The sequence below is a fragment of the Lissotriton vulgaris genome, unplaced genomic scaffold, assembly GCF_964263255.1.
Source record: "Lissotriton vulgaris unplaced genomic scaffold, aLisVul1.2 SCAFFOLD_1690, whole genome shotgun sequence".
Lineage (NCBI taxonomy): Eukaryota > Metazoa > Chordata > Amphibia > Caudata > Salamandridae > Lissotriton > Lissotriton vulgaris.
The window spans coordinates 443522-466616 of NW_028241971.1; the positions used below are offsets into that span (position 1 = coordinate 443522).

The 23095-nt window shown below is 45.7% G+C and overlaps 1 protein-coding gene across 1 annotated transcript in view; it reads right to left on the reverse strand.

Annotated features, from left to right (window-relative positions):
• LOC147669119 (NEDD4-like E3 ubiquitin-protein ligase WWP2) overlaps nt 1-23095 on the reverse strand; it is a 252572-nt gene that overhangs the window by 216260 nt on the left and 13217 nt on the right. Inside the window, exons 2-3 of the mRNA XM_086948211.1 lie at nt 21480-21598; nt 20348-20555 (exon numbers count right to left, since the gene is read on the reverse strand). Coding sequence (XP_086804337.1) covers nt 20348-20555; nt 21480-21598 — 327 coding nt within the window. The remainder of the gene's footprint in view (nt 1-20347; nt 20556-21479; nt 21599-23095) is intronic.

Genomic DNA, 23095 nt, shown 5'->3' on the forward strand with positions numbered 1-23095 from the left:
CACAAGGTCAGGATCGCTGGGAAGACTTCACTGCACAAGTGAGTTACTCAGACTCGGGCCGTGGTGCAGAGTGGGCAGGGATCGGGATTCCAGCTAGGCTAGGGGTCGCATTACAAAGGCAGCAAGCCTTTGAAGTGTCCCTCTTCGAGCACTGGCCCATCCTGGGGGATGAGGTATGACACCTCTGCCCAAGATGAGCATTATTTCTGGTCCCAGAGAGCAGAGGCTCTCTACCCAGGTATCCAGAAACATGTCTGGTGGTGACTGGCTGCCTAAAGCTGATCAGAGACCACACCAGAGTGGGTAGCTTTTCAGCGGGCAACTCCGAGGTGCCCTCTGGGTACAAAATATAATAAATCCCACACTGGCACCAGTGTGGATTTATTGAAAAGAGTAGTTTGCCACGAAACATTCCTGCGTTCAGTAAGCCATCATGTTGCTGAGGAACTCGAGTTGCCGAGTTTCCAGCCCATGTACTCACTATGGCTTCCCTGGCACTTACAACATTAAGGTCTGGACCCAATATTTTAGGGCCGTATCTGCTCATGCCGATATGCCTTCTCCTGTGTTAGAGTGCACCCTGACTTAGGACTGTGAGGCCTGCTAGAGGGGCGGCATGTCTATGCCTTCAGGCAGTGCTGCCTGGCATGGCACCCAGGCAGGGTGCCATGTCAACATTGTCGTTTTCTCTCTCACAGGGGCATGCAAGCTGCAAGGGCAGTGGCATGGTCCCAGTGAGGGGGTCCCAGTGTACACTCTTCAGCTCCCAGGCCCAAGGTACCCAGGGTACCATTTAGTAGGGACTTACAGGGGGTAGAAGTACCAACTGGGGATTTGTTTTTAGGGAAGGCACAGTGAACCTGGTTGGCATGGACCTTGTGCACTACAATTGAAACCACATCAAAACCAGGCAAAAATTGGGGGCTAACCATGCAAAAAGAGGCATTTCTCACAACCAATTTGAGGATGGTTTTGAAAACTAAATGGATGACATTGACTATTCCCACTCCAATCTTAAGCAATTTGGTAAAGGTGTTGGACACTAACTAAAGAAGGGGTGACATTTGCTATTCCCACTCCAATCAAAACCAATCTGAGGTAGCTATTGGATACTAAAAGGGTGACATATACTATTCTCATACCAATCTATACTAATTTGGGGCAGGTGTTGGACACTAAAGGGGTGACATTTACTATTCCCACTCCAATAAATATCAGTTTGGGGCAGGTGTTGGACACTAAAAGGGTGACAGCTACTATTACCACTCGAATCTAAACCAATTTAGGGAATGTTATGGAAACTAAAGGGGAAATATTTACGTTTTGCGCTAAAATCTAACATTTTATGCAAGGGCTACACACAAAAACATTAATATACACAATCAATACTCCATACTCACAATGTTTTAACTATAAAATATATTTTGTAAAGATTTTTTTTTTACTAAATGTAATACATTTTAGAAAATATATTTTCAACAACAGAATGTATTCAAATATTTAACACAATAAAAATCAGATTTGATTTTTTGTTAACAAATTTTTCATAAAGAATCCAATATACACATACAATAAAAAATGTATGTATTCATCAAAATTAATACATATTGATATTATTTTCATATTATAATTAAACATTTCAAATAAATGTAAACAAAAATAAAATTTCTCACAATACATTTTTACATTTACATTATAATCAACATACTTTTTTAAAAATATTTTAAACGTGATCAACTTTTCTATTTTTTTAGAAAATAATTATAAATTGTATTTAAAAACATTAAACATTATTAAATAGATTTTTGATATATTTTTATTTTTCATTATTGTTTTAAAATTCTATTTTAAAATGTACAATTAAATATACTCTAAATTTTAATATATGTATAGTCCAAATGCTAAACTATTATTTATTAAAATTATGAATATAACAAAATACATTTTAACATTGTACTATACTAATTTGTATATCATTAAAATAATTAACATTACATTCAAATTCAATCATCCACTTTTTAATAATCTCGCCACCCTTATTCCCTAAAAACCCAATATTGTGCTGCTAAAAAAATACAAATCCATCATTTTTAAACATTAAAACAACTAAAAATACAAATTACAACAATTTCATAATTATTAAATTATCTTCCTAAAAAGAAAAAAAATATTAAACATATATTATCATACACACTACAACAAAGTGCATAAAAAATAACACAAACAATATTACATACAATATTTTCTAAATCTATGTTTTACAATAAAAACGATATTCTTACCTGCGATATTCCAGTCAATATTTCTGACATCCCGATATTCTTGACAACATTTATGTATCATGATATTTTTAATTCAATGCTTTGTCCAAACATCCCCAAGTGCTATACTGCTTATAGGACTGGTATTGTAGGTGTCGCCTCTGACAAGATGTGGATGGAGCCTGTGGTGTTGTCTTTTTCCAAGTCCTATACTGACCTATCCGAAAAGGCCCCCCTGCTGGCCGGAGTCTGAAGGGCCCCCATGTTTTTTGCTGTATCTGTCCCTTTTAAATATTCTTAAGTATTTGATCAATCTATGAGCCGAACAAATGCTCTACATTTAAAGGCATATTTAATAAATGAATTTGCACATCAGCCTAAACCTGGAATTGCCTAGTCAAGCAGGTCTTCTCATTAAAATGTATTTATTTTTATTTGAAAAGTTTTATAAAAAACTAACAAGACCCTTACAGGTATTAGAGCGCTGTACAGATTTGGCGAAAGCATGAGTAACCAAAACACAATGATACAGGGGTGTAGCTAAGTCAAACAATGAACAACAAAGGGGGGGGGCGGGGACAGACCCGGCCATGGGTTGGGGGGTTGGCTCCAACGGAACTGTATCAGAAGTGCCCTAGAGCACGATAACAATTTAACAGACAAGCATACAATAAATCGCACCAACGGAGTACATTAAGAATCAAATTTGTAGACAAAGCATGAGCATGAGAACAAGTTAATGCTGTTAAAGTTCATTCAAGAATAGCCGTTTGACAAGTTTCTTGAAAGATGAAGTGGTAGGATTGGATCTGATCTCGGGAGGCAGGGCGTTCCAGATTCTTGGAGCAAGACCAGTGAAAGCACGATTGTAAGATCTTTTCTTTTTGAATTTGGTCGGTTTCAAAAGTAGGGTGGACGTACTTCTTAGGTTCCGGCCTAGGTCCGAAGTTTCAAGCTTATTTGCCAGGTAGACCGGGGTGTTGTAATGTATGCAGTGGTGGCTGGTGACATTTGAAAGTGGTGAAGCGGAAACTTTGTCGGAGTGCACCGTGGCGAGTGCAGCGAGGTAGCCCAAACATCTAAATGGGGGTGGGGGGTTAAATTGTGCATTTTCAAGCAAATTTGAGACGCAAGAACATTAATAAGCAATTGTGAAAGTGCAGTTATTACATTAATAAAAGTTCTTTGTGCAGCATAAGTAGTTGTGTATCGATTTAGATTCTGTATGCATTTTTCCCGATTCTTGCCCTTGTATAGGTATAAATCACATTGCTCTTATATAGGCATAGAAATCCAGTCCTTATTTAGGCATAGCCCATGCTACCCAAATACAGGCATGGCTACTTCATTCCGTTCATCTACGTCACAACGATTTCTTGGAAAACCAGACTCTTAAGCTGTTAGGAACTTCCCCTAGCCTGGATATTGATTTCTCCAACTCATTATTATGCATGAACAACTATTCCTAAGGGGTTCATCTATGAAGTTCATATGCCTGACTTTACGTCAAAGCTGGCATTCCTAAACAGCTTCAAGGTATAAATATGCCTTCACTTGCTATAGCAAAGCACGGTGTGGTTCGGTGCAGTTCGACTACCTACTTGCCCGACGCAGCTCGCTACAGCAAGTGCCGAAGGAAGCCGACTCTCCAGCTGTTGCACTGACAAAGAAGCTGACATCCTCCTGCTGAGAATCCAGCTCCAGTGTTTCTGACTCCCCTTGCGGGGTGTTGCGAAATCGAATCCCGAGACAGAGATACCAACCTCGTTCATTCTAAAGGTATGGAGCTGATTAGAACCTAGAGAAACCTTTGGCAAATCTTGGCAGAACTAAAACTTATGCTAAGCAGCACTTACTTCTTCCATGGTACTAGACCTAGGTGAGGTACATTGGGGTAGGCGTATTTTAGAAGCACCAGTTGAGTATTTTAGCATGTGTTATTTATGTATGTATTTTTATATATATCATAGCAGCAGACAATGCTATTACAGTATGATTTTATATTACTGTTCTCGCTGTAAGCATTATACTTTGCATTCTGTCTAACGATTGTAGCAGTTCACCTCTCTTGCATGAGAAAGAAGACTGTTCAATAAACCTTTTATTGAAAACGCCTGGAAAACGCCTGTCTCACTATTTCTCTGCAAACTCTGTAGAAACGAAGCATGCACGATTGACTGAGTAAAATAGTTATCTATTGTTTCCACGACTCTGAAGATATGTGTTCCAGTCCTAGGGAAACAAAGTTGTCATGTTTATGCGGTTGTCAGAAACGAATCCTTTCTTGTTTATTTGAGAAAGTTTCTAGTGACCTCCGAGTTAGTCGGCACACACAATTAAGTTTAATATACTCGATAGAGACATACTGACCTATGTCAAATCTATAGTGTATATTATTCCAATGCACAGAGCCTATTGGGAATATAGGAACTACACTACAAAGTAACCTCCAAAGAGACATCATCTTATGTACGAGAGTAGCAAAACACCAAAACAATTAACATCCATATTGTTAATCGCATTGCTCTACGTGAAACGATCAAACCGGTACAACATGCAATAGTTGGACAATGGATGTCAACACTTCTTCTCTAACCCCTCACTTTCAGATATTATGTATGTACAGTCGAATCTGTGTAGAGAAATCCAATCTGTGTCGCAACGGACGGCTGAAACAAGCCACTACATTGTTCAAGTTGCTGGTCCTCATGCATCTTCAACGCTGAGCTGGATGCTCAACCCTCACTATTCGACTTGATATATCAAGCAACAGTATAACCCAGAATAGGGGAATAAAACGACGAAAGGTCGGGACACTAAACACTGTCGGCACTACTATTTGTGCGCACGTCGCTGCACCCGAATGAGGCGTATGGATGGGGAAGATATATCAAGTCCAGTAGTGATAACCAGGACCAATAGGAAAGATACTACCCGTGATACAGACGGCCAGTGAATATTTTGGAGGCTTATTTTCATGGACACATTGAAGCACACTTTGCGACACAGTACATTTGGCTGAATACCTACAGTGACTATTCTCGCCCTGAAGAAGTCCATTGTTATAGACAAAACATGCTGGCTGTCTTCGTCACTTATATGTGCTACTTTTTAAGAAAAATAAAATAAAATAAAATTAAAAACCACACAAAGCTTATTTGTTTGATTGGGGTGTTACTCTCTTCTTATTTATTTTTTGTTATTTGATGTGATGCACTGCTACGTTTCTTTCTTGCTATTTAAAACCTTTGGGAAATACACCTTGGCAGAAGAAGCTTGTGGTGAATGCACACATTTTAAAATATCCTTGAGAACTGTATCTTTGGGAACACAGGTTAAGAGCAGGCCTCCTGGTCTGCTGCCGTTTTTTGTCTTTAAGATTGGATTTGCAGATAAATAATAGCAAAAATCACTGTTTTCTTTACTGGTCTCTTTGAGGCATAAGCATACTTGTAGTAACCCAGTGTCCTAAGGTATGGCAATGTACATATCTACCAGAGTACATGATTAAAGCAGCCAAGATACAGCTGAGGAAAAAGCCCATTTGTGCAATTCCACATAGACTTCAGATGGTCGAAGTACCAGGGGTTAGGCTTTGAGCAACATCCTATCTGAAATAAACACCTAGCACAATTGCAGCTCTGGCTCATACGGAGGACCCAACTATTCATTTCTTTTTGGAAACAGACACCAGAATCTGCAGTTACAAGAGCAGCGGGTTTGAAGAGTGGTGAGTGTGAAGGTGAGTGTTTGAATGTTGGACAAAGCAGAACGATCAGGTATGGGTGAGATTCAGAGCTGAATGTCTTTGCTTTGAAGTGTACATGACTGAACATTAGTCCTTCTACAGGAGTCATGTTTGAATGCTGGTTCTTGTTAAGGGCTCAGGGATGGATGCTCGCTGTTTTGAAGTGTACATGACTGAACATTGGTCTTTCTACAGGTTTCATGGTTGAATAGTGGTTCTTTTTAAGGGTTCAGGGATGGATGCCTGATGCTTTGAGAGTTCGAACATAAATATACTACATGCATGACTGCTGGATTCCATTGATAGGTTAGACCGAAATTCCAGATATCACAAGTAGCTCTAGGTTGAAAGCTAATTCCTATGGAAGGCTCACAAGTGAAAGCTGGTTCTTATGGAGAGCTCATGGCTGGAAGCTGGTTCATAGGGAAGGTTAAAAGCTGAAGTCTGGTTCAAGGCAGAGGACTACACCCTTTTGATCAGATTTAACCAGACTGGTTTGTGAGCATAAAGGCTTTCTTTTCGCCTCTATACACAGCGCATGCACAAGCCTTTCCCACTAGAGGACGTGAAATGTCTTGGCATAACCCGTTTATGATTCTAGACCTTCTGATACAATTATTTTTAAATCTCTTGACTTTTTTAGGTCTCGCCTACGCACCACGCATGCGCTACATAGGAGGAACTTTAGCCATCGCTCTGCTCTTTTTGGAAGCACACACTCGTGCTTGTGGAGGCATCCACCTTGCAGGAGCGAGCAGGGGCGCGCCACAAGCACGAGTATTTGCTTCCAAAAAGAGCAGACTGCGCGCGCACCACTCCCGGGCTCACCTCCTGCTCCCCCCCCCCCTCTCTCTCTGATGCGCGCTCCAAGGAGAGTACTGACGCAAGCACGAGTGTGCTTCAAAACAGCTGCTCCGGGCGGCGGTTTGTTCTGTTTGGTTTTTCTGACCTTCAAAGCAGTCTCCTGTCAGGAGGAGGCGATGGCTTCCCTTGTCCTGTCATGCCACCCTTTCTCTGTCACCCATTGGCCTCGTTTCTCTGGCTTCCCCATCTCGTTCGCTCCTCCGGTTCATTCTCAAATTCATTCCTCCCTCCCCACTATTCATCCATCACCTTGTCCTTCCTGCACCACTCAGCACTTTCTCTTTCCTTATCTCTCCCTCTTTCACACTCACTCACTCTTTCTTTCCTGCCCCCATGCTTCTTTCTCTCGATCTACTTCTTGATTTTCTTGAATCACCCTGTCCCCTTCCACCGGGCTCTTTCTACCCTCCCACTCCTTGGCGCCCTCTCCCCCCTCCCACACCTCGCCTCCTTTTCCTCTCTCCCTCGCGCTCTCATTCACTCGTTCGTTCTTTCTGCTCCGAGGCTGCACCACCGCGAGCAGCTGTTTCCAGTGCTACATAATTTATTTAATTCCTAATTAATTTTACACCCTTTAATTAGCAGTCAAACCTTCATCCGGCACACACAGACAATTCCCCCGCGAGCCCTCCGGAGTCACTGGCCCGTTTAATTACAGATCACTGTTTATGTCTTGGTGCGCAGACAAACACAGGAGCGTCGCTCCCGGCACAGAAGGAAACAGGTACTTCTGATAGGAAAACATTTTTTGTTCTGTTTTATCATTTGGAAGGAGTCGGATTAGAGCGCGCGGGCGGATTAGAGCCCGGGACTCGCGGTGCGAGCCTGCTTCGGCGGATAGCTGCCTGCTCACAGCAAGCCTCGCGCCCGTCCGACTCCCTCTCGGATCCGGCTCTTTCTTCAACTTATTCCTCCACTTCCCACCTTTCTCCCCTCCTCCCTCCCAGATCCACCTCATTCCCTACTCTTTACTTCCTCTTACTCTTTTCTTCCTGGTTTCTCCCTTCAGGTCTTCTTAACTTGTCTCCTCTTCTGGTCTAGATTGCTCTCTTGCCTTTTGCCACTTCTTCTCTTGTTTAGTTCTTCCTCCCTCTTACAAATTGGTCACGCTTTCCCTCTCTTTCTTTAACTCTCTTCTTTTTCCCTGTCATACCCCTTTTAAGTCTTTCATTTCGTTTTTCTTCCCAGCTCTCATATTGTCTCTTTTGCTTCTTGCTTTCAATTAGTAGGTCGCTCTGTGATTCACCTTTCCCTGACCTCTTGGTGTGGGCCGCTTCTCTTCTTTTATGTGGTTCTTTCTCTCACTCTATCCAGTTCTTTCCTTTTCCACTCTTTTTTCAGATTTTTTCTTTCACTTTTCTAAGCCATTTTAACCTCCTGTTTTGCATTACTTTCTTTTGCGTCTCTCACATAATTTTCATATATTTCACGTTGTTTCTTTTGCTCGTTGCTAGAGCTTTGAGGAAGTGCTTGAAGGAGTGCAGTGCAGGTACCCTGTACCAGAGTACCTTCTTGCTTCTGAGAAGTGCTGATGCTCTCCAGTTAAAAGTATTGCATCTCTGCCGGTACTCTCCCTCTCAAGATAAAGAAGTGCAAGTACTCAGTACCTGACCGCAATGGCCCATTAAAAGCACTACCCATTGGAGTATGTAATCCGTTCTCAATTTGTGCAGGTGGTGAGCATATGGACTTATTTTTTGGAGACTTTGCTGCGGACCAAGTGAAAGAGGAATGTAGAAATGGATTAAGGAGGAAAAGAAAAATAGGAAAACTGTGATAAAGGGAGAGCATTCGGATGAAAAACAACTTGCAGATATGAAATAAAGACACAAGAAGTGTTGAGGGTAAATGAAAATTGACTGAATTGGAAACAACCAGGAAAGATTTGTACTCGACTGCCCTGGCGATCTTAAGAAAAGCTTGGCACTCCTGCTCTTTAGTTTTTTGTTTACAAAGTACTGCATCTAGTCTTCCCCCTTCTTTGTGATATTCTGTCTTCCTCTAAAATGTACTCCTTGCTTCACCTCTTAATTGCTGTTTCCTGTCTATCTTACTCAAGTTTTTCTCTCTTCTAACCGGTGTTTCTTTTTGTCTTTGGCCTACCCCACATCTATGTCACTCTTTCCAGACTTCACTCTTTCATCTGGTCCTCTCGTTCCTTTTACAAAGTTGGTTGCTGCCTCTCTTTTACATCTTTCTATCGTCCATGCAGTTTTCTTGTGCTTCTTCCTAAATCTTGTACTACTGTTTCCTCTTCTATGTAGTTCTCTCTATCGCTGTTTTCAGTTTTGCCCTCTTCTGTCTCATTCTCTCTTTCCACTTGTTCTGTTCTGTCTTCTCCTCTTCCAGGTCTTTCTTCTCATGTTCTTTTTGTTGATAGCTTTATCCCTTCTCTTTCTTGAGTGGCTGTAAAATATAATGTGCTCCTACAGCAGTAGACACCATGATGGAATAAGCCCTTCCATAATTTTCAGCTCTCACAGAGCAGCCCACCGACCCCTCCCTTTCACACACGGTCAGTGGGCAGTGCTATAAATACTGCGGGCTAATCACCTATCCGAAGGAAATAACATTTTTGGAAGTGCACTGCCAATAACCCTAGTGTTTCTACAAGTCGAGTGCTGCCAAAATTCTTACTTTCTTGATCCATATTCGTACTTAAAGACATCAAAGTATACACTTAGTAGTGACTGTGTTTGAGGTCCAGGCAATACTCAAATTCTATTTTAAGTAATCTTTTTAGGCTACCTAATATTTGACAAAAAGGAACCCATTTTTATCAAATCTAAAACATGCTATTTGTTCTAGAAACCGTGCACATTTTTTGTTGAAGGTGAGCATAGGGATGGAAGGCATTCTGATATGTATCGATTCAAGTTTAGCTTATGGCCCCTAGTAGCCCAAACAACTTTCAGAAACCTATGTGTTGTGCCAGGCTGGAGGGTATACTCAGACGTGAGTCCCTAGCTCATTGCACCATCAGGATTCAAGCAAGCCGGGCCGATGATGGCTGAAATGCCAGAAACCGGTCCCCGGTAGCTTGTCTCCTTTCTGGTGAAGAATTGGCTTGGTAGTTTGGTCTGCCCTGTTCCCATCATGCACTGGGACAGGAACAGACTAATTTGCATGTAGCCAGGTTCTGAGCTGGGATGGTGCAGTGAGCTAAAAAACGGTTATGGATCAAGCCCTGATCTCTTGACTGGGTAGGAGTATTCTGCATCATTCAGAAACTCTGTCCATCACCTTTTCCAAAATTGATTTTATCCACACTAAGTGTGGGAGGGTATACTCAGACGTGAGTCCCTAGCTCATTGCACCATCAGGATTCAAGCAAGCCGGGTCGATGACGGCTGAAATGCCAGAAACCGGTCCCCGGTAGCTTGACTCCTTTCTGGTGAAGAATTGGCTTGGTAGTTTGGTCTGGCCTGTTCCCATCATGCACTGGGACAGGAACAGACTAATTTGCATGTAGCCAGGTTCTGAGCTGGGATGGTGCAGTGAGCTATAAAACGGTGATGGATCAAGCCCTGATCTCTTGACTGGGTAGGAGTATTCTGCATCATTCAGAAACTCTGTCCATCACCTTTTCCAAAATTGATTTTATCCACACTAAGTGTGGGAGGGTATACTCAGACGTGAGTCCCTAGCTCATTGCACCATCAGGATTCAAGCAAGCCGGGCCGATGACGGCTGAAATGCCAGAAACCGGTCCCCGGTAGCTTGTCTCCTTTCTGGTGAAGAATTGGCTTGGTAGTTTGGTCTGCCCTGTTCCCATCATGCACTGGGACAGGAACAGACTAATTTGCATGTAGCCAGGTTCTGATTTGGGATGGTGCAGTGAGCTAAAAAACGTGATGGATCAAGCCCTGATCTCTTGACTGGGTAGGAGTATTCTGCATCATTCAGAAACTCTGTCCATCACCTTTTCCAAAATTGATTTTATCCACACTAAGTGTGGGAGGGTATACTCAGACGTGAGTCCCTAGCTCATTGCACCATCAGGATTCAAGCAAGCCGGGCTGATGACGGCTGAAATGCCAGAAACCGGTCCCCGGTAGCTTGTCTCCTTTCTGGTGAAGAATTGGCTTGGTAGTTTGGTCTGCCCTGTTCCCATCATGCACTGGGACAGGAAGGAGTAGTTTCTGTCCTGTAACTCCAGTTCTGTAGTAGGGGTATCTCTGTTATAGTCATAATCTAGTGAATAGTCCCGCCCATGTGCGCGGACCCCGGAGCAATCAAAAATAATCTCTTAAGCTGTCAAAACATGCAGACCTGCATAGACACTTAAGAGAGAATTTAAAGACAGATAATGCAGCCTATATCCACAGGCTACACTGTCCAATACTTCAACTGGAAATTCCACCAAAAACCACAACAGCACAGCCTGTCCAAGGTTTTCCACAGAGAAAAACCTTGCTTTGAACAGCAAAACCCTCTGGAATGATAGAGAGGAAGGAGTGGCAGACAAGCCCCATAGGCTGCCATTATGTGGCTCAAAACAGGATACTGTGCCTTTAAGAGAACTTCCCAGAAGCCTCACAGTATCCCAGAATGCAGTGCAGGTCCCTTTCACCTTCAGTTCTTTTTGAAGGCGTAACACGCCAGACCTGTAGCATTCCTTACATGAATATCTCTCTCCACCGGGGAGGAGGGCGGGCGCTTATGACTATAACAGAGATACCCCTACTACAGAACTGGAGTTACAGGACAGAAACTACTCCTTCTGTAGTAGGGGATCTCTGTGTATAGTCATAATCTAGTGAATAGAATGGCAAGCCCATCCCCACACCAAAGCGGCGGTGGAGAAATGAGAAATAACACCACTATTGTGCGAACAAATTTCGCAGCGAAGCCTGCCCAACCTGAGCATCTGCCCTGGTATCAGTGTCCAGACAGTAATGCTAAGCCAAGGTATGGACCGTCTTTCAAGTGGCGGCCATGCAGATTTCTGCAATCGGAACATTAAGCAGCAAAGCAGTCGCGGCAGCTTTGCCCCTGGTGGAATGAGCCTTAGGTTTACCTCCTAAGGTCGTATTAGTCTGTCGGTAACACAATAGTGTACAGGACACAATCCACCTAGAGATGGACTCTTTTGAGGTAGCAAAACCGGTCCAGACTGATTCATAATTGTCAAACAATTGATCTGAACCACGAATATCTCTGGTTTTAGCCAGATAAAATTCCAACACCCTCCTAACATCCAGGGAATGTAGGGACCTTCCCGCTGGAGATGCCGGATTCTGAACAAACGCAGGCAAAGTTATTGTCTGATTGACATGAAAACCAGAAAGAACCTTAGGAAGACATTTAGGGTGAGTATGCGTAACAACCTCAGCAGCATGAAATACAGTATAAGGTCCTTGGCAACACAACGCCTGAATACCACTCCCCCTGCGGGCCGATGTGATGGCCACGAGGAACGCCGCCGTCCAGGACAGATGCTGCAACGAAGCCCTATGAATAGGTTCAAAAGGCTCCTACATCAATCTGGACAGCACCACATTCAATTCCCATGAAGGCGAAGGAAGCCAGACAGGAGGGAATGCTTTCTTCCAGCCTTCCAAAAAATCTTTGATCACAGGGATCTGGAAGAAGGAAGTCTGAAGGGCATTTCCTGTAGGCAGTCAGCGCAGCAATATGAACCGTAATGGAGTAGACATTAAGGCCCGACTGCGCCAGGCGTAGAAGATACAGAAGGAAGACATCTTCCTTACACGTCGACAGGGCATGGTCCTTGGACTTGCACCAGATGCAAAAACTTCTTTCACTATTAAGCAGAAGAAGTCCTAGTGGAAGGATGCTTAGCCTCCTTCAGTATGTCCATACAAACTTCCGGCAGATTCAAATGGCCATATCACACTATCTCAGGAGCCATGCAGCCAAACTCAAAGACGAGAGGTTGGGGTGCAACGTCTGCCCCCTGGACTTTGCGAGAAGGTCCGGTCTGCAAGGCCTCCGTATGAGAGGACGGAGAGACCGGTGAAGCAGGTCCGTGAACCACCACTGTCTGGGCCACTCCGGGGCAATCAGGATCATCCGCGCCCTGGACTGGGACAGCTTGATGAACACCGCCGGAATCAAGGGAAAGGGTGGAAAAGCGTACAGAAAGCTGTTCGACCAGTTAATCCAGAACGCATTCCCCAGCTTCCCCATAGGCAGTACCTGGAGGCGAAGTCTCGGCATTCGCCGAAGACTTCTCCTAGTACTTCGTCGTTTATGACCCACTCATGGCTTTCCTGAATCAGTCTGCTCAGCACGTCTGCCCGAGCATTCTGCACACCTGGCAGACGGGTAGCCGTTGGAGTCAGTCGCCAGATCGCCCGCGCCTCCTGCGACAGAGTGCGCGATCTCGAACCCCTCTGCTTGTTGAGGTAATACATTGTGGTCAAATTGTCCGCCTGTACAAGCAGAGAGTTGGTCTGGAAGGACGGAAGAAACGCCTTCAATGCCAAGGGAACAGCTCTGAGTTCCCAGAAATTGATGTGATACGTGGACTCCATCGGGGACCACGTTCCTTGTATCTGCAAGTCTCCGGAAAGCGCCCCCCAGCCGTGGGGAGACGCATCCGTCACGACAGTCTGTGTGGAAATGTCCTTGTGAAAGGGAACCCTTCTTAGGAGATTCTCCGCTGAACACTACCACTTCAGAGACTGAAGAGCACGCAGAGACAGTCGTATCTTGTCGCCCAAGGATCCTTTCCTCTAATCCCACTGATCCTCCAAGCACTCCTGCAAAGGTCTCATGAGCAGCCGTGCGTGTGGCGTGAGGAACATACAAGAGGCCACCGACCCCAGTAGAGAAGACACCGTCTCCACTACCGTAGATGGTGCGGTCACAAGAGCCTGAGCCTTCCCAAGGGGAGATAATCGACTCTCTACCGAAGGAGACACGCTTGCTGACAGCGTATTGACGGAGGCTCCCAAGTACTGTATGCACTGGACCGGAATGGGGACAGACTCGGACATGTTGATGTGCAACCCCAGCTCGTTCCAGAGAACGCACGTCCTCCTGAAGTGCGCCTGAGCTTCCGAGAAGGAGGAGGCCCTGATCAACCAATCGTCCAGGCACGGTTAGAGAAGCCACCTCGTTTTTCCACAGGCGTGCAGCTACCACTGCCATGCACCTCGAGAATAGTCTGGGCGCAGACTTCAGCCCGACTGGCAGTACTGTGTACTGATAATGATGGGCGCAGACCTGGAGTCGCAGGAACTTCCTGTGTGCAATGAGCACATGGGAGTATGCATCCCGTAGATCTATGGCACCAAGCCGATCTCCCTGTTGCAGCAGAGCATAAACCTGATGCAACGACAGCATGCGCAACTCCTCTGCTGCGAATCCACTTGTTTGCTTGTCGCAAATCCAGAATGGGCCGGAACTCGTTCCTGTCCTTCTCATGAACCAGAAGAACCGGGAGTACAGACCTCTCATCTTTTGAGACAGAGGTACGTCCTCTATCGCCCTTGACCTAGACAGGATATTGGCCTTTGCTTAGAGCTCGCACCGCTGAAACCGCGAGCCGACCGGAGGAAGTGCTGGAGGAGGGCCGATGAACCGAAGACTGACTTAGACCCAGCCGGCCTTTGTTCGCCTAGGAGCCACAAGCTCTCCCGCGTATGCGCACAATATACTTGTAAAGCATTAAATGGCGGCCCGGGACCACCGGCAAATCCTGGGAGGAAAAACGCCGCTAGAAAGGGCAGAAGGCCTCAGGCCGTTCTCCATGCCCCAAACCTACAGCCGTCCAAAAGTCTCCGATTCAGACTTCATGCGGGCCACTCGCTACTCTCATGGCAACCCAAGGGTTGCCCAAAGAACGGGAGAGTAGAAGCACACTGCTGAGCCGCAGGCTGCAGAGACGTCAGGCAAATAGAAGTATGGCAATGTAGGACAAACCCACAATACCTGGGGGTCGGCAGGAGAGAAAAACTTCGCTCCGACACCGATGCCTAGGTCCGAAACTATCAGGCCCATTAGACCACCTCTTGTAAGGCTTCCCTCCTGTCTCACGGCAGAGGAACCACAAATCGGTGAAGAAACCCCCCCCCCCCACAGAGGGATCTCACAACAACGGTCCAACAACCGCGGGCCACAGCGCGAGGCCTACATTCCGCCACCCCTGCGACCAAGTCAGGAGCACGGTCGGAGCCAGAACCTCCTGCCAGGCGGTAGTGGACGAAAGGTAAGTCCCGCCAACCAGTAAAGAGTCGGAGAGGGACTCCCCGTACTCATGGCAGACGCATCCCTGGCATCAAGGCACGGAGGTTCGCAGACTGAGGGGCAAAAGGCCCCTGGGGTGGTGTACGGAAGAGGGAACCGAGGGGATTCTGAAACATCCCCGGTGGTCTCACCAGTAGTGGTTGAGCAGGAGGCGACCTAGCAGCCGTGCAGGCATGCAAGCACTCAACACTAAGCAAAAGGACAAACGTCCCTCGTGTACACGTGGTGAGTAACCGCAAACTCCCCATCAGAAGGGTTCCTCGACGCTGATCAACTGCTCTGCGTCGTGAGTGGAAGGTGCCGGGAACACAAAGTCCCCCTACGACGGGAGGCTCACCAAGGAGCGAGGCCTGGAACCAGACCCAGGCGTCAAGAGCCGGCAGTACTCTGCGGCTGTAACCCATGACGCCGACCCCACTACGACGTCACCATCACTAAGACAGTGACTGTCTATGACAACCAACACTCAGGCGTCAAAATGTCACTAGATGTCAACCAAGGAGACGCCGAGCCATCCCTAACGGTGACGTCCTGACCCAACGGAAGAGGGCAGAGCCCAAGTGACCAATGCCCCAAAAGGAGCATCACTGCTCCATGACGTTGAGCCTCACCGCTCCATGACGTCTAGCCTCACTGTCCCATGACGTCGAGCATCACCGCTCCATGACGTCGAGCATCACCGCTCCATGACGTCGAGCAACACTGCTCCATGACGTCGAGGCACCCCATGACGTCGGGGAACCCCATGACGTCGAGGTACTCCATGACATAGAGACACTCCATGACGTCGACGTCGAGACACTCCATGACGTCGACGTCGAGACACTCCATGACGTCGACGTCGAGACACTCCATGACGTCGACGTCAAGACACTCCATGACGTCGACGTCGAGACACTCCATGACGTCGACGTCGAGACACTCCATGACGTCGACGTCGATACACTCCATGCTCGAGGCCCTTCATGACGTCGAGGCACCTCATGACGTCGAGGCACCTCATGGCGTCGACGTCGAAGCACTTCGTGGCGTCGACGTCGAGGTACTCCGTGACGTCGACGTCGAGGTACTCCATGACGTCGACGTCGAGGTACTCCATGACGTCGACGTCGAGGTACTCCATGACGTCGACGTCGAGGTACTCCATGACGTCGACGTCGAGGTAATCCATGACGTCGACGTCCAGGTACTCCATGACGTCGACGTCAAGGTACTCCATGACGTCGACGTCGAGGCACTCCATGACGCCGACGCCGAGGCACTCCATGACGCCGACGTCGAGGCACTCCATGACGCCGACGTCGAGGCACTCCATGACGCCGACGTCGAGGCACTCCATGACGTCGACGTCGAGGCACTCCATGACGTCGAAGTCGAGGCACTCCATGACGTCGACGTCGAGGCCCTCCATGACGTCGACGTCGAGGCCCTCCATGACGTCGACGTCGAGGCACTCCATGACGTCGACGTCGAGGCACTCCATGACGTCGACGTCGAGGCACTCCATGACGTCGACGTCGAGGCACTCCATGACGTCGACGTCGAGGCACTCCATGACGTCCAGGCACTCCACGTGCCGACTGGAACCGCGTCATAGCTCAGACGTGCCCTTACTGGGGATAACCCCAGAGATTACAGCATGGGACTCGGTAGAGGACCTACCCTCACCTCACCCAGAGGCTGAAGATGCCTTCAAACTCCTCGGTTTGAAACCTGGAAGCCGAAGCCCCCTAGAAAAGAAGGTACAGAGAAGACAGGTGTCCAAAGACACAGGCAAGCACAGAGTACAAACCCTGTGAGCGTCAGCTTTGGCCTTCAGTTCAGCTGCAGACAAAGCACATGTCAGACTAGAAATAGTCTAGAGACAAAAAGACTGCAGAAATTCTGCCAAAAAACCACAGCAGAATGCAGATAAAGGCCAAAGACGTCGAGTGAAGCTACAAAATTCCAAAAATATCACAAAAATAGTATAGAAAAAGCTCAGAAAAGAAGAGCTAATGCTCCAGGGTCCTGCTAGCAGGAGCCGGAAAAAAGAACTGAAGGTGAAAGGGACCTGCACTGCATTCTGGGATACTGTGAGGCTTCTGGGAAGTTCTCTTAAAGGCACAGTATCCTGTTTTGAGCCACATAATGGCAGCCTATGGGGCTTGTCTGTCCACTCCTTCCTCTCTATCATTCCAGAGGGTTTTGCTGTTCAAAGCAAGGTTTTTCTCTGTGGAAAACCTTGGACAGGCTGTGCTGTTGTGGTTTTTGGTGGAATTTCCAGTTGAAGTATTGGACAGTGTAGCCTGTGGATATAGGCTGCATTATCTGTCTTTAAATTCTCTCTTAAGTGTCTATGCAGGTCTGCATGTTTTGACAGCTTAAGAGATTATTTTTGATTGCTCCGGGGTCCGCGCACATGGGCGGGACTATTCACTAGATTATGACTATACACAGAGATCCCCTACTACAGAACAGACTAATTTGCATGTAGCCAGGTTCTGAGCTGGGATGGTGCAGTGAGCTAAAAAACGGTGATGGATCAAGCCCTGATCTCTTGACTGGGTAGGAGTATTCTGCATCATTCAGAAACTCTGTCCATCACCTTTTCCAAAATTGATTTTATCCACACTAAGTGTGGGAGGGTATACTCAGACGTGAGTCCCTAGCTCATTGCACCATCAGGATTCAAGCAAGCCGGGCCGATGACGGCTGAAATGCCAGAAACCGGTCCCCGATAGCTTGTCTCCTTTCTGGTGAAGAATTGGCTTGGTAGTTTGGTCTGCCCTGTTCCCATCATGCACTGGGACAGGAACAGACTAATTTGCATGTAGCCAGGTTCTGAGCTGGGATGGTGCAGTGAGCTAAAAAACGGTGATGGATCAAGCCCTGATCTCTTGACTGGGTAGGAGTATTCTGCATCATTCAGAAACTCTGTCCATCACCTTTTCCAAAATTGATTTTATCCACACTAAGTGTGGGAGGGTATACTCAGACGTGAGTCCCTAGCTCATTGCACCATCAGGATTCAAGCAAGCCGGGCCGATGACGGCTGAAATGCCAGAAACCGGTCCCCGGTAGCATGTCTCCTTTCTGGTGAAGAATTGGCTTGGTAGTTTGGTCTGCCCTGTTCCCATCATGCACTGGGACAGGAACAGACTAATTTGCATGTAGCCAGGTTCTGAGCTGGGATGGTGCAGTGAGCTAAAAAATGGTGATGGATCAAGCCCTGATCTCTTGACTGGGTAGGAGTATTCTGCATCATTCAGAAACTCTGTCCATCACCTTTTCTAAAATTGTGCCAGGCTGTGCCATGCAGCTATGCCATCTGAAACAAGCACTGGCATAGCCAATAGGTTTCGCCTTTGGGACCTTATAAGTGTTTAGTTATCCAGTACAATATCCTTTGTGCAACAACATCAAGTGTTGCATGGCTAAATATTTATAAGGTCCCACAGGCTAAACCTATTGGCTATGCCAATGCTTGTTTGATTTACTATCGCCGGACTCATTTACCAATATGTATTTTCTAATGTGTTTGTGGTTTAATATCTTGTGACATAGTTTTATACACAATAGTTTATAATTTAACATCTCCTGACATTTTATTTTTGACCCGCTGATACGGCTACATGCTGAGACCTTCGCACAGCTTTATAGTTTTAGATCTCCAAATGCACTCTCATTTCAGTCCTTCTGACTTTGCTGTAAGTCTAGGCTACCTGACATAACTGCAGTTCTAGACCCATAATGTAATTGTCATTCTACACCCTGATGTGGTAATAATTGTAAAACTTCTGACAAGTTTATAGTTTCAGATCTTCTTAGAGTATTATGCTATGACCTCTCCATATACGGATATATGTTTAGTCTACCTGATGCACCTTTAATTTAACATCGCATGACATAGTCCTGATTTCAGAATTTCTAACATGGGAACATTTTAACACTCTTTAACAGAATTATATATATTTTTGCCTCTCTACAGGATACATCTCCTAACATGGTTATTATAGTTTAGAGATCTTCATATGGTTATGAATCTAAATGTTTGGACGTGGTTGTAGGTGTATGCCTCTTCCAGTCCATACCTTTTTGTAAGTTTACAATTTTAAGATCTCCTGATGTGTTTCTGATTTTAGACCTCTTGACTTTGATATGATGAAAAATCTCCTGACGCTTTTATAGTTTTTGACCTCCACACAATATTATTCAGTTCCTGACGTGGTGACTGTGGTTCTAATTTGAACACCTTTAATAAAGACGTGAATTTGACATTTCTTGACTTCACCTTGAATGTAGTCTGCATTACATGGGCATGAGTCAACATGTCCTGATGTGGTTTTGATGCTAGCACTTAAATATTTATGACTTAACATTTTCTGGAGAAGTTACAATCCTATGCACAGTCTTTTACGTAGTCCTGGTTTTAAACATCTCCTGATATGGTTACATGGCTAGGGCCTTCAGATACTGTTATGATTCGCACTCCCGACATGGTTACGGTTCACCACCTGACGCAGTCCTAGTTTTAGACACCAATCAATAGGTTTACAGTTGTAGCCCTCTTGACATGGTTACAATTCCACATTTTCTAGCATGGAGTTACCGTTCTATACTCCCCGCCTTGGTTATAACCTGTAGTTTCATGCACAATTATGAAGCTCTATACCTGGAAATGTAGTGAAATTAAGCTATTTTATAAAACCGAAACGCATCAAAAAAAGCTGGTGTTTTTTTTATTTTTTCCCACATTAAACACCGCCTAAAAGCAGCTTGAAAACAATTACCTTTAGAAGTGAGAAACTAAACTGCCAAAGGCAGTCACGATACGCTTCTGCTTTTTAATAAACAGCTGGATAAGCAAATGTTCAAATGTTGTTTTTCAGAACCTTCAAAAGCCAGAGTTTTCTTGCAAAACTAAAAGCTGCCTCTGTTTCGGGAGAAAGTTAGCATTCATGACGCCCTTGTTTCTTTAAAGGCGCCGGATAATGAAGCATTCATCACGCCCAGACTATAAAAATTCCTGGTAACCTCTGTGTACAGAAAGCTCCCTCACATCGAGGTCCCGCTGCCCATCACTCTCCCCACCTGAGCCTCCCTGCTTCCCTCCTCCCTCCCGCAGCCCATTTGACTCTTTCCTGATGGCAGGCATCCCGCTCCCCAGTGGACTGGGCACTTTAGGATAAATAAGCACCTTGTTCCCGTGCTACTGAATGGACCTTAGTTTTCTGTCAGCTTGGAAACGTAACCAGGTCTATTCTTAACCACTTACCCAGGAGGAAGGGCACCCAAGGCATGTGTCTCTGTGGGATGAGGCTGGGTGGTGGGCACGGTGCCTGGATCTGCCCCTGTGGCTGGGGCATTGGGTGCAGGGGAGGCCTCAGTGCCTGTGCTTGCTTTCGGTGCCGTGGGCGTTGGCAGATCACTGGTCATGGAGGTTGCTTCTTGACTGTCCACAGGAGGGCCAGAGAGTCTGCTTACTGTAAAAAAAGAGGATATGTTATGTATTGTTAGGGCAGCCATCTTGCATAGGTTACTAAATTCCAACAAAGCGACAAGAGGTGTCTGGAGAATGTCCCAGCTCCTAACAAATGGGAGTGGCTGAGGCGCAGTGGCATTCCTACGAACAAAGTGGTCGATTTGGAGGAATATGCAAATCAGGGTCTCTGAAAGGATAGGAGTAGCAATGAAGTGGTAAGGCCTATAATACAGAGTAATATGTGGCAAAAATCAAGGATGCAGCTAGAATCCCTCCATCACAGACTACAGAAATTGGTCTGCAAAATTCTTTATCATCGAGGGAGGGAGTTATCAAATAAACAAACTGAGAGGATCACTTGGATTGTCTCTTTGGACTAAAAAGTGTGGTAGGTATTGGGGTTATTCCCAGGGTTGGGCATGAAGAAAGGGCGGGTCTGCCATAAGGCACTTCCCGTACTTGTAAGTGAGCAGGATCCATAGAGTAGGTCAAAAGAAGAAAATTGAATCATGCCTCCTGTAAGTCACCCATCACGGATTGTGTATCGAATGGTAATCGTGAAGTGAGCACATAAAATCAACCAATGGAAAAAGCGAGAAGAGATGTGGGACCTTTAACAGTCTCCCAACTCTGAGAGGAAGTAGAAAGAAATAAAGACATTGGCTTGAATCTAAGCTGGGGCATCAAAAGTTCAATGGTTTGCAATGACAGCCCCTCTGCACAGAGCACCAATGTTAAGGGTGCAGTGGGGGTGAGAGCGGTGAACATAGAGGCCTGCATATTTGTTATCAAAGCCCCTGAAATTGAAGCATACACCTGAAGTATCACCCGACATTATAAGTAAAGTGTTACATTTGGAGACGACCATTAAGGAAAACAGAGCAAGAGGAGAGAAGGTGGGAGGAGCTCTTCCTGCTGTATTTACCAGAGTCGGTTGCGGGTTCATGACGCTTCAGACTCTTGACTTGATGCCGGTCCTGGCTGCTGGGTCTTGGATTCTGCTCAGCATTCTCTTCTCGTTTCTCATGTACCTCAGTGTGTGTACTGGAGACACAAGACATATAAAACATGAGCTCGACTAAGCCTCCCTCATCAGGCACTACAGAGCGCAGAAGAGCATCTAGAAAAGAGCTAAAGATGAGGTATGCTTTGTATAGGTTAGCAGCTGCAGACAAAAGGAAGTCAGAGAGACAGGAACTCATCTGTACAGCTCTGTTTACAATCTTACTCAAGTACAGCTAAACAACTCGGATTGTGATTGGTTTTATACAGAGTAATAGGGACACATGGAGGATAAAAACGGTACAATACTGTGGTGCCAATGATTATGTATTCAGTATTAGATCTGTTTCTGGTGTCTTTTGGAATTTAATTATTTTAGGAGATGTTTAAAATACTTTGTAAGAAAATTAAGTAATGTTGAAATAATTTGGCAAGATAAGTTCCTCCAATGGGTACTGGCTTTGGAGGTATGATGTTAGTGCAGGGCTATATAGGTTTCCATTTCAAACATGTCTAGCATACCTCCAATGTACATAAGCTGTCCTCACTGTACCATTGTTTCTGAGAAGCAAAATACAGAGAAAGATATGATGAAATTGTCGACTGGCTTGAAGATCCAGAACGTGGCGTCTTAATTACAGTGTACAATCTATCCTTGAAACAGCAACTGCTGTATGTGGCTCCTCTTACAGTACAACTAAGACAATGGCAAGCATGTAGTGTCTGACCCTGTAGTGTGTGTCCTGTGAAATATCCTATTCAGAAGAGTATGATGCAAGTTCTCTCTCTGTTGGGCATTCAGAATTCAAGCCCACCTACGTAGCAACCTCATTCCTGAGTTGCGACATGTTAGTATACTGCTGCGCTTGTACATCGGATACCACAAGCCTTTAGTTATCCAGGTCCCAGTCTTTTGGGGTTAGTAATCAATGTGACTTACTGCGGTGTCTGCTGCAAGGGAGATGTTCCAGACAGGGCTTTAAGTGGGATGAAAAAACTGGAGGGGTCTCTCAGAGGGGTGTGGCCAATGCAATTAAGGGCGTGGCTTAAAACACAAGCTAAAAATCTGTGCTGAGTACAGTGTACCGCCCGACGTGTATTTTGGTGTTTGTCATTGCATTCAGATATATGATACAACAAGTAACATCATACAGCTGCGCAGCAAGTAGTGCTAGCTGCACCATTAAGGCCTTTTACAGCTGCGCAGCAAGTAGTGCCAGCTGCACCGTTTAGGCCTTTTACAGCTGGGCAGCAAGTAGTACCAGCTGCACCATTTAGGCAACTTTATCCGTGGGGACAGTTCTGATTGAGTTAGGACTCCCGCTGCATTGGCAGCACCATTGACACTATGGATTCAGGGCATTTGAGTCCCCCTCCTAGATGTCCAGTTGGCCAGGGAGACTGCGAGGTTTGTAGGGCACCAGGCCCTTGTACGTATATGTGGTGCTAGGAAATGTTTTTCATGTAATATGATTTCCGCACACTGTTCTGAGTACCTCTACAGGTGATCTTAAGATGACAAGGTTGTTGTGCATATTT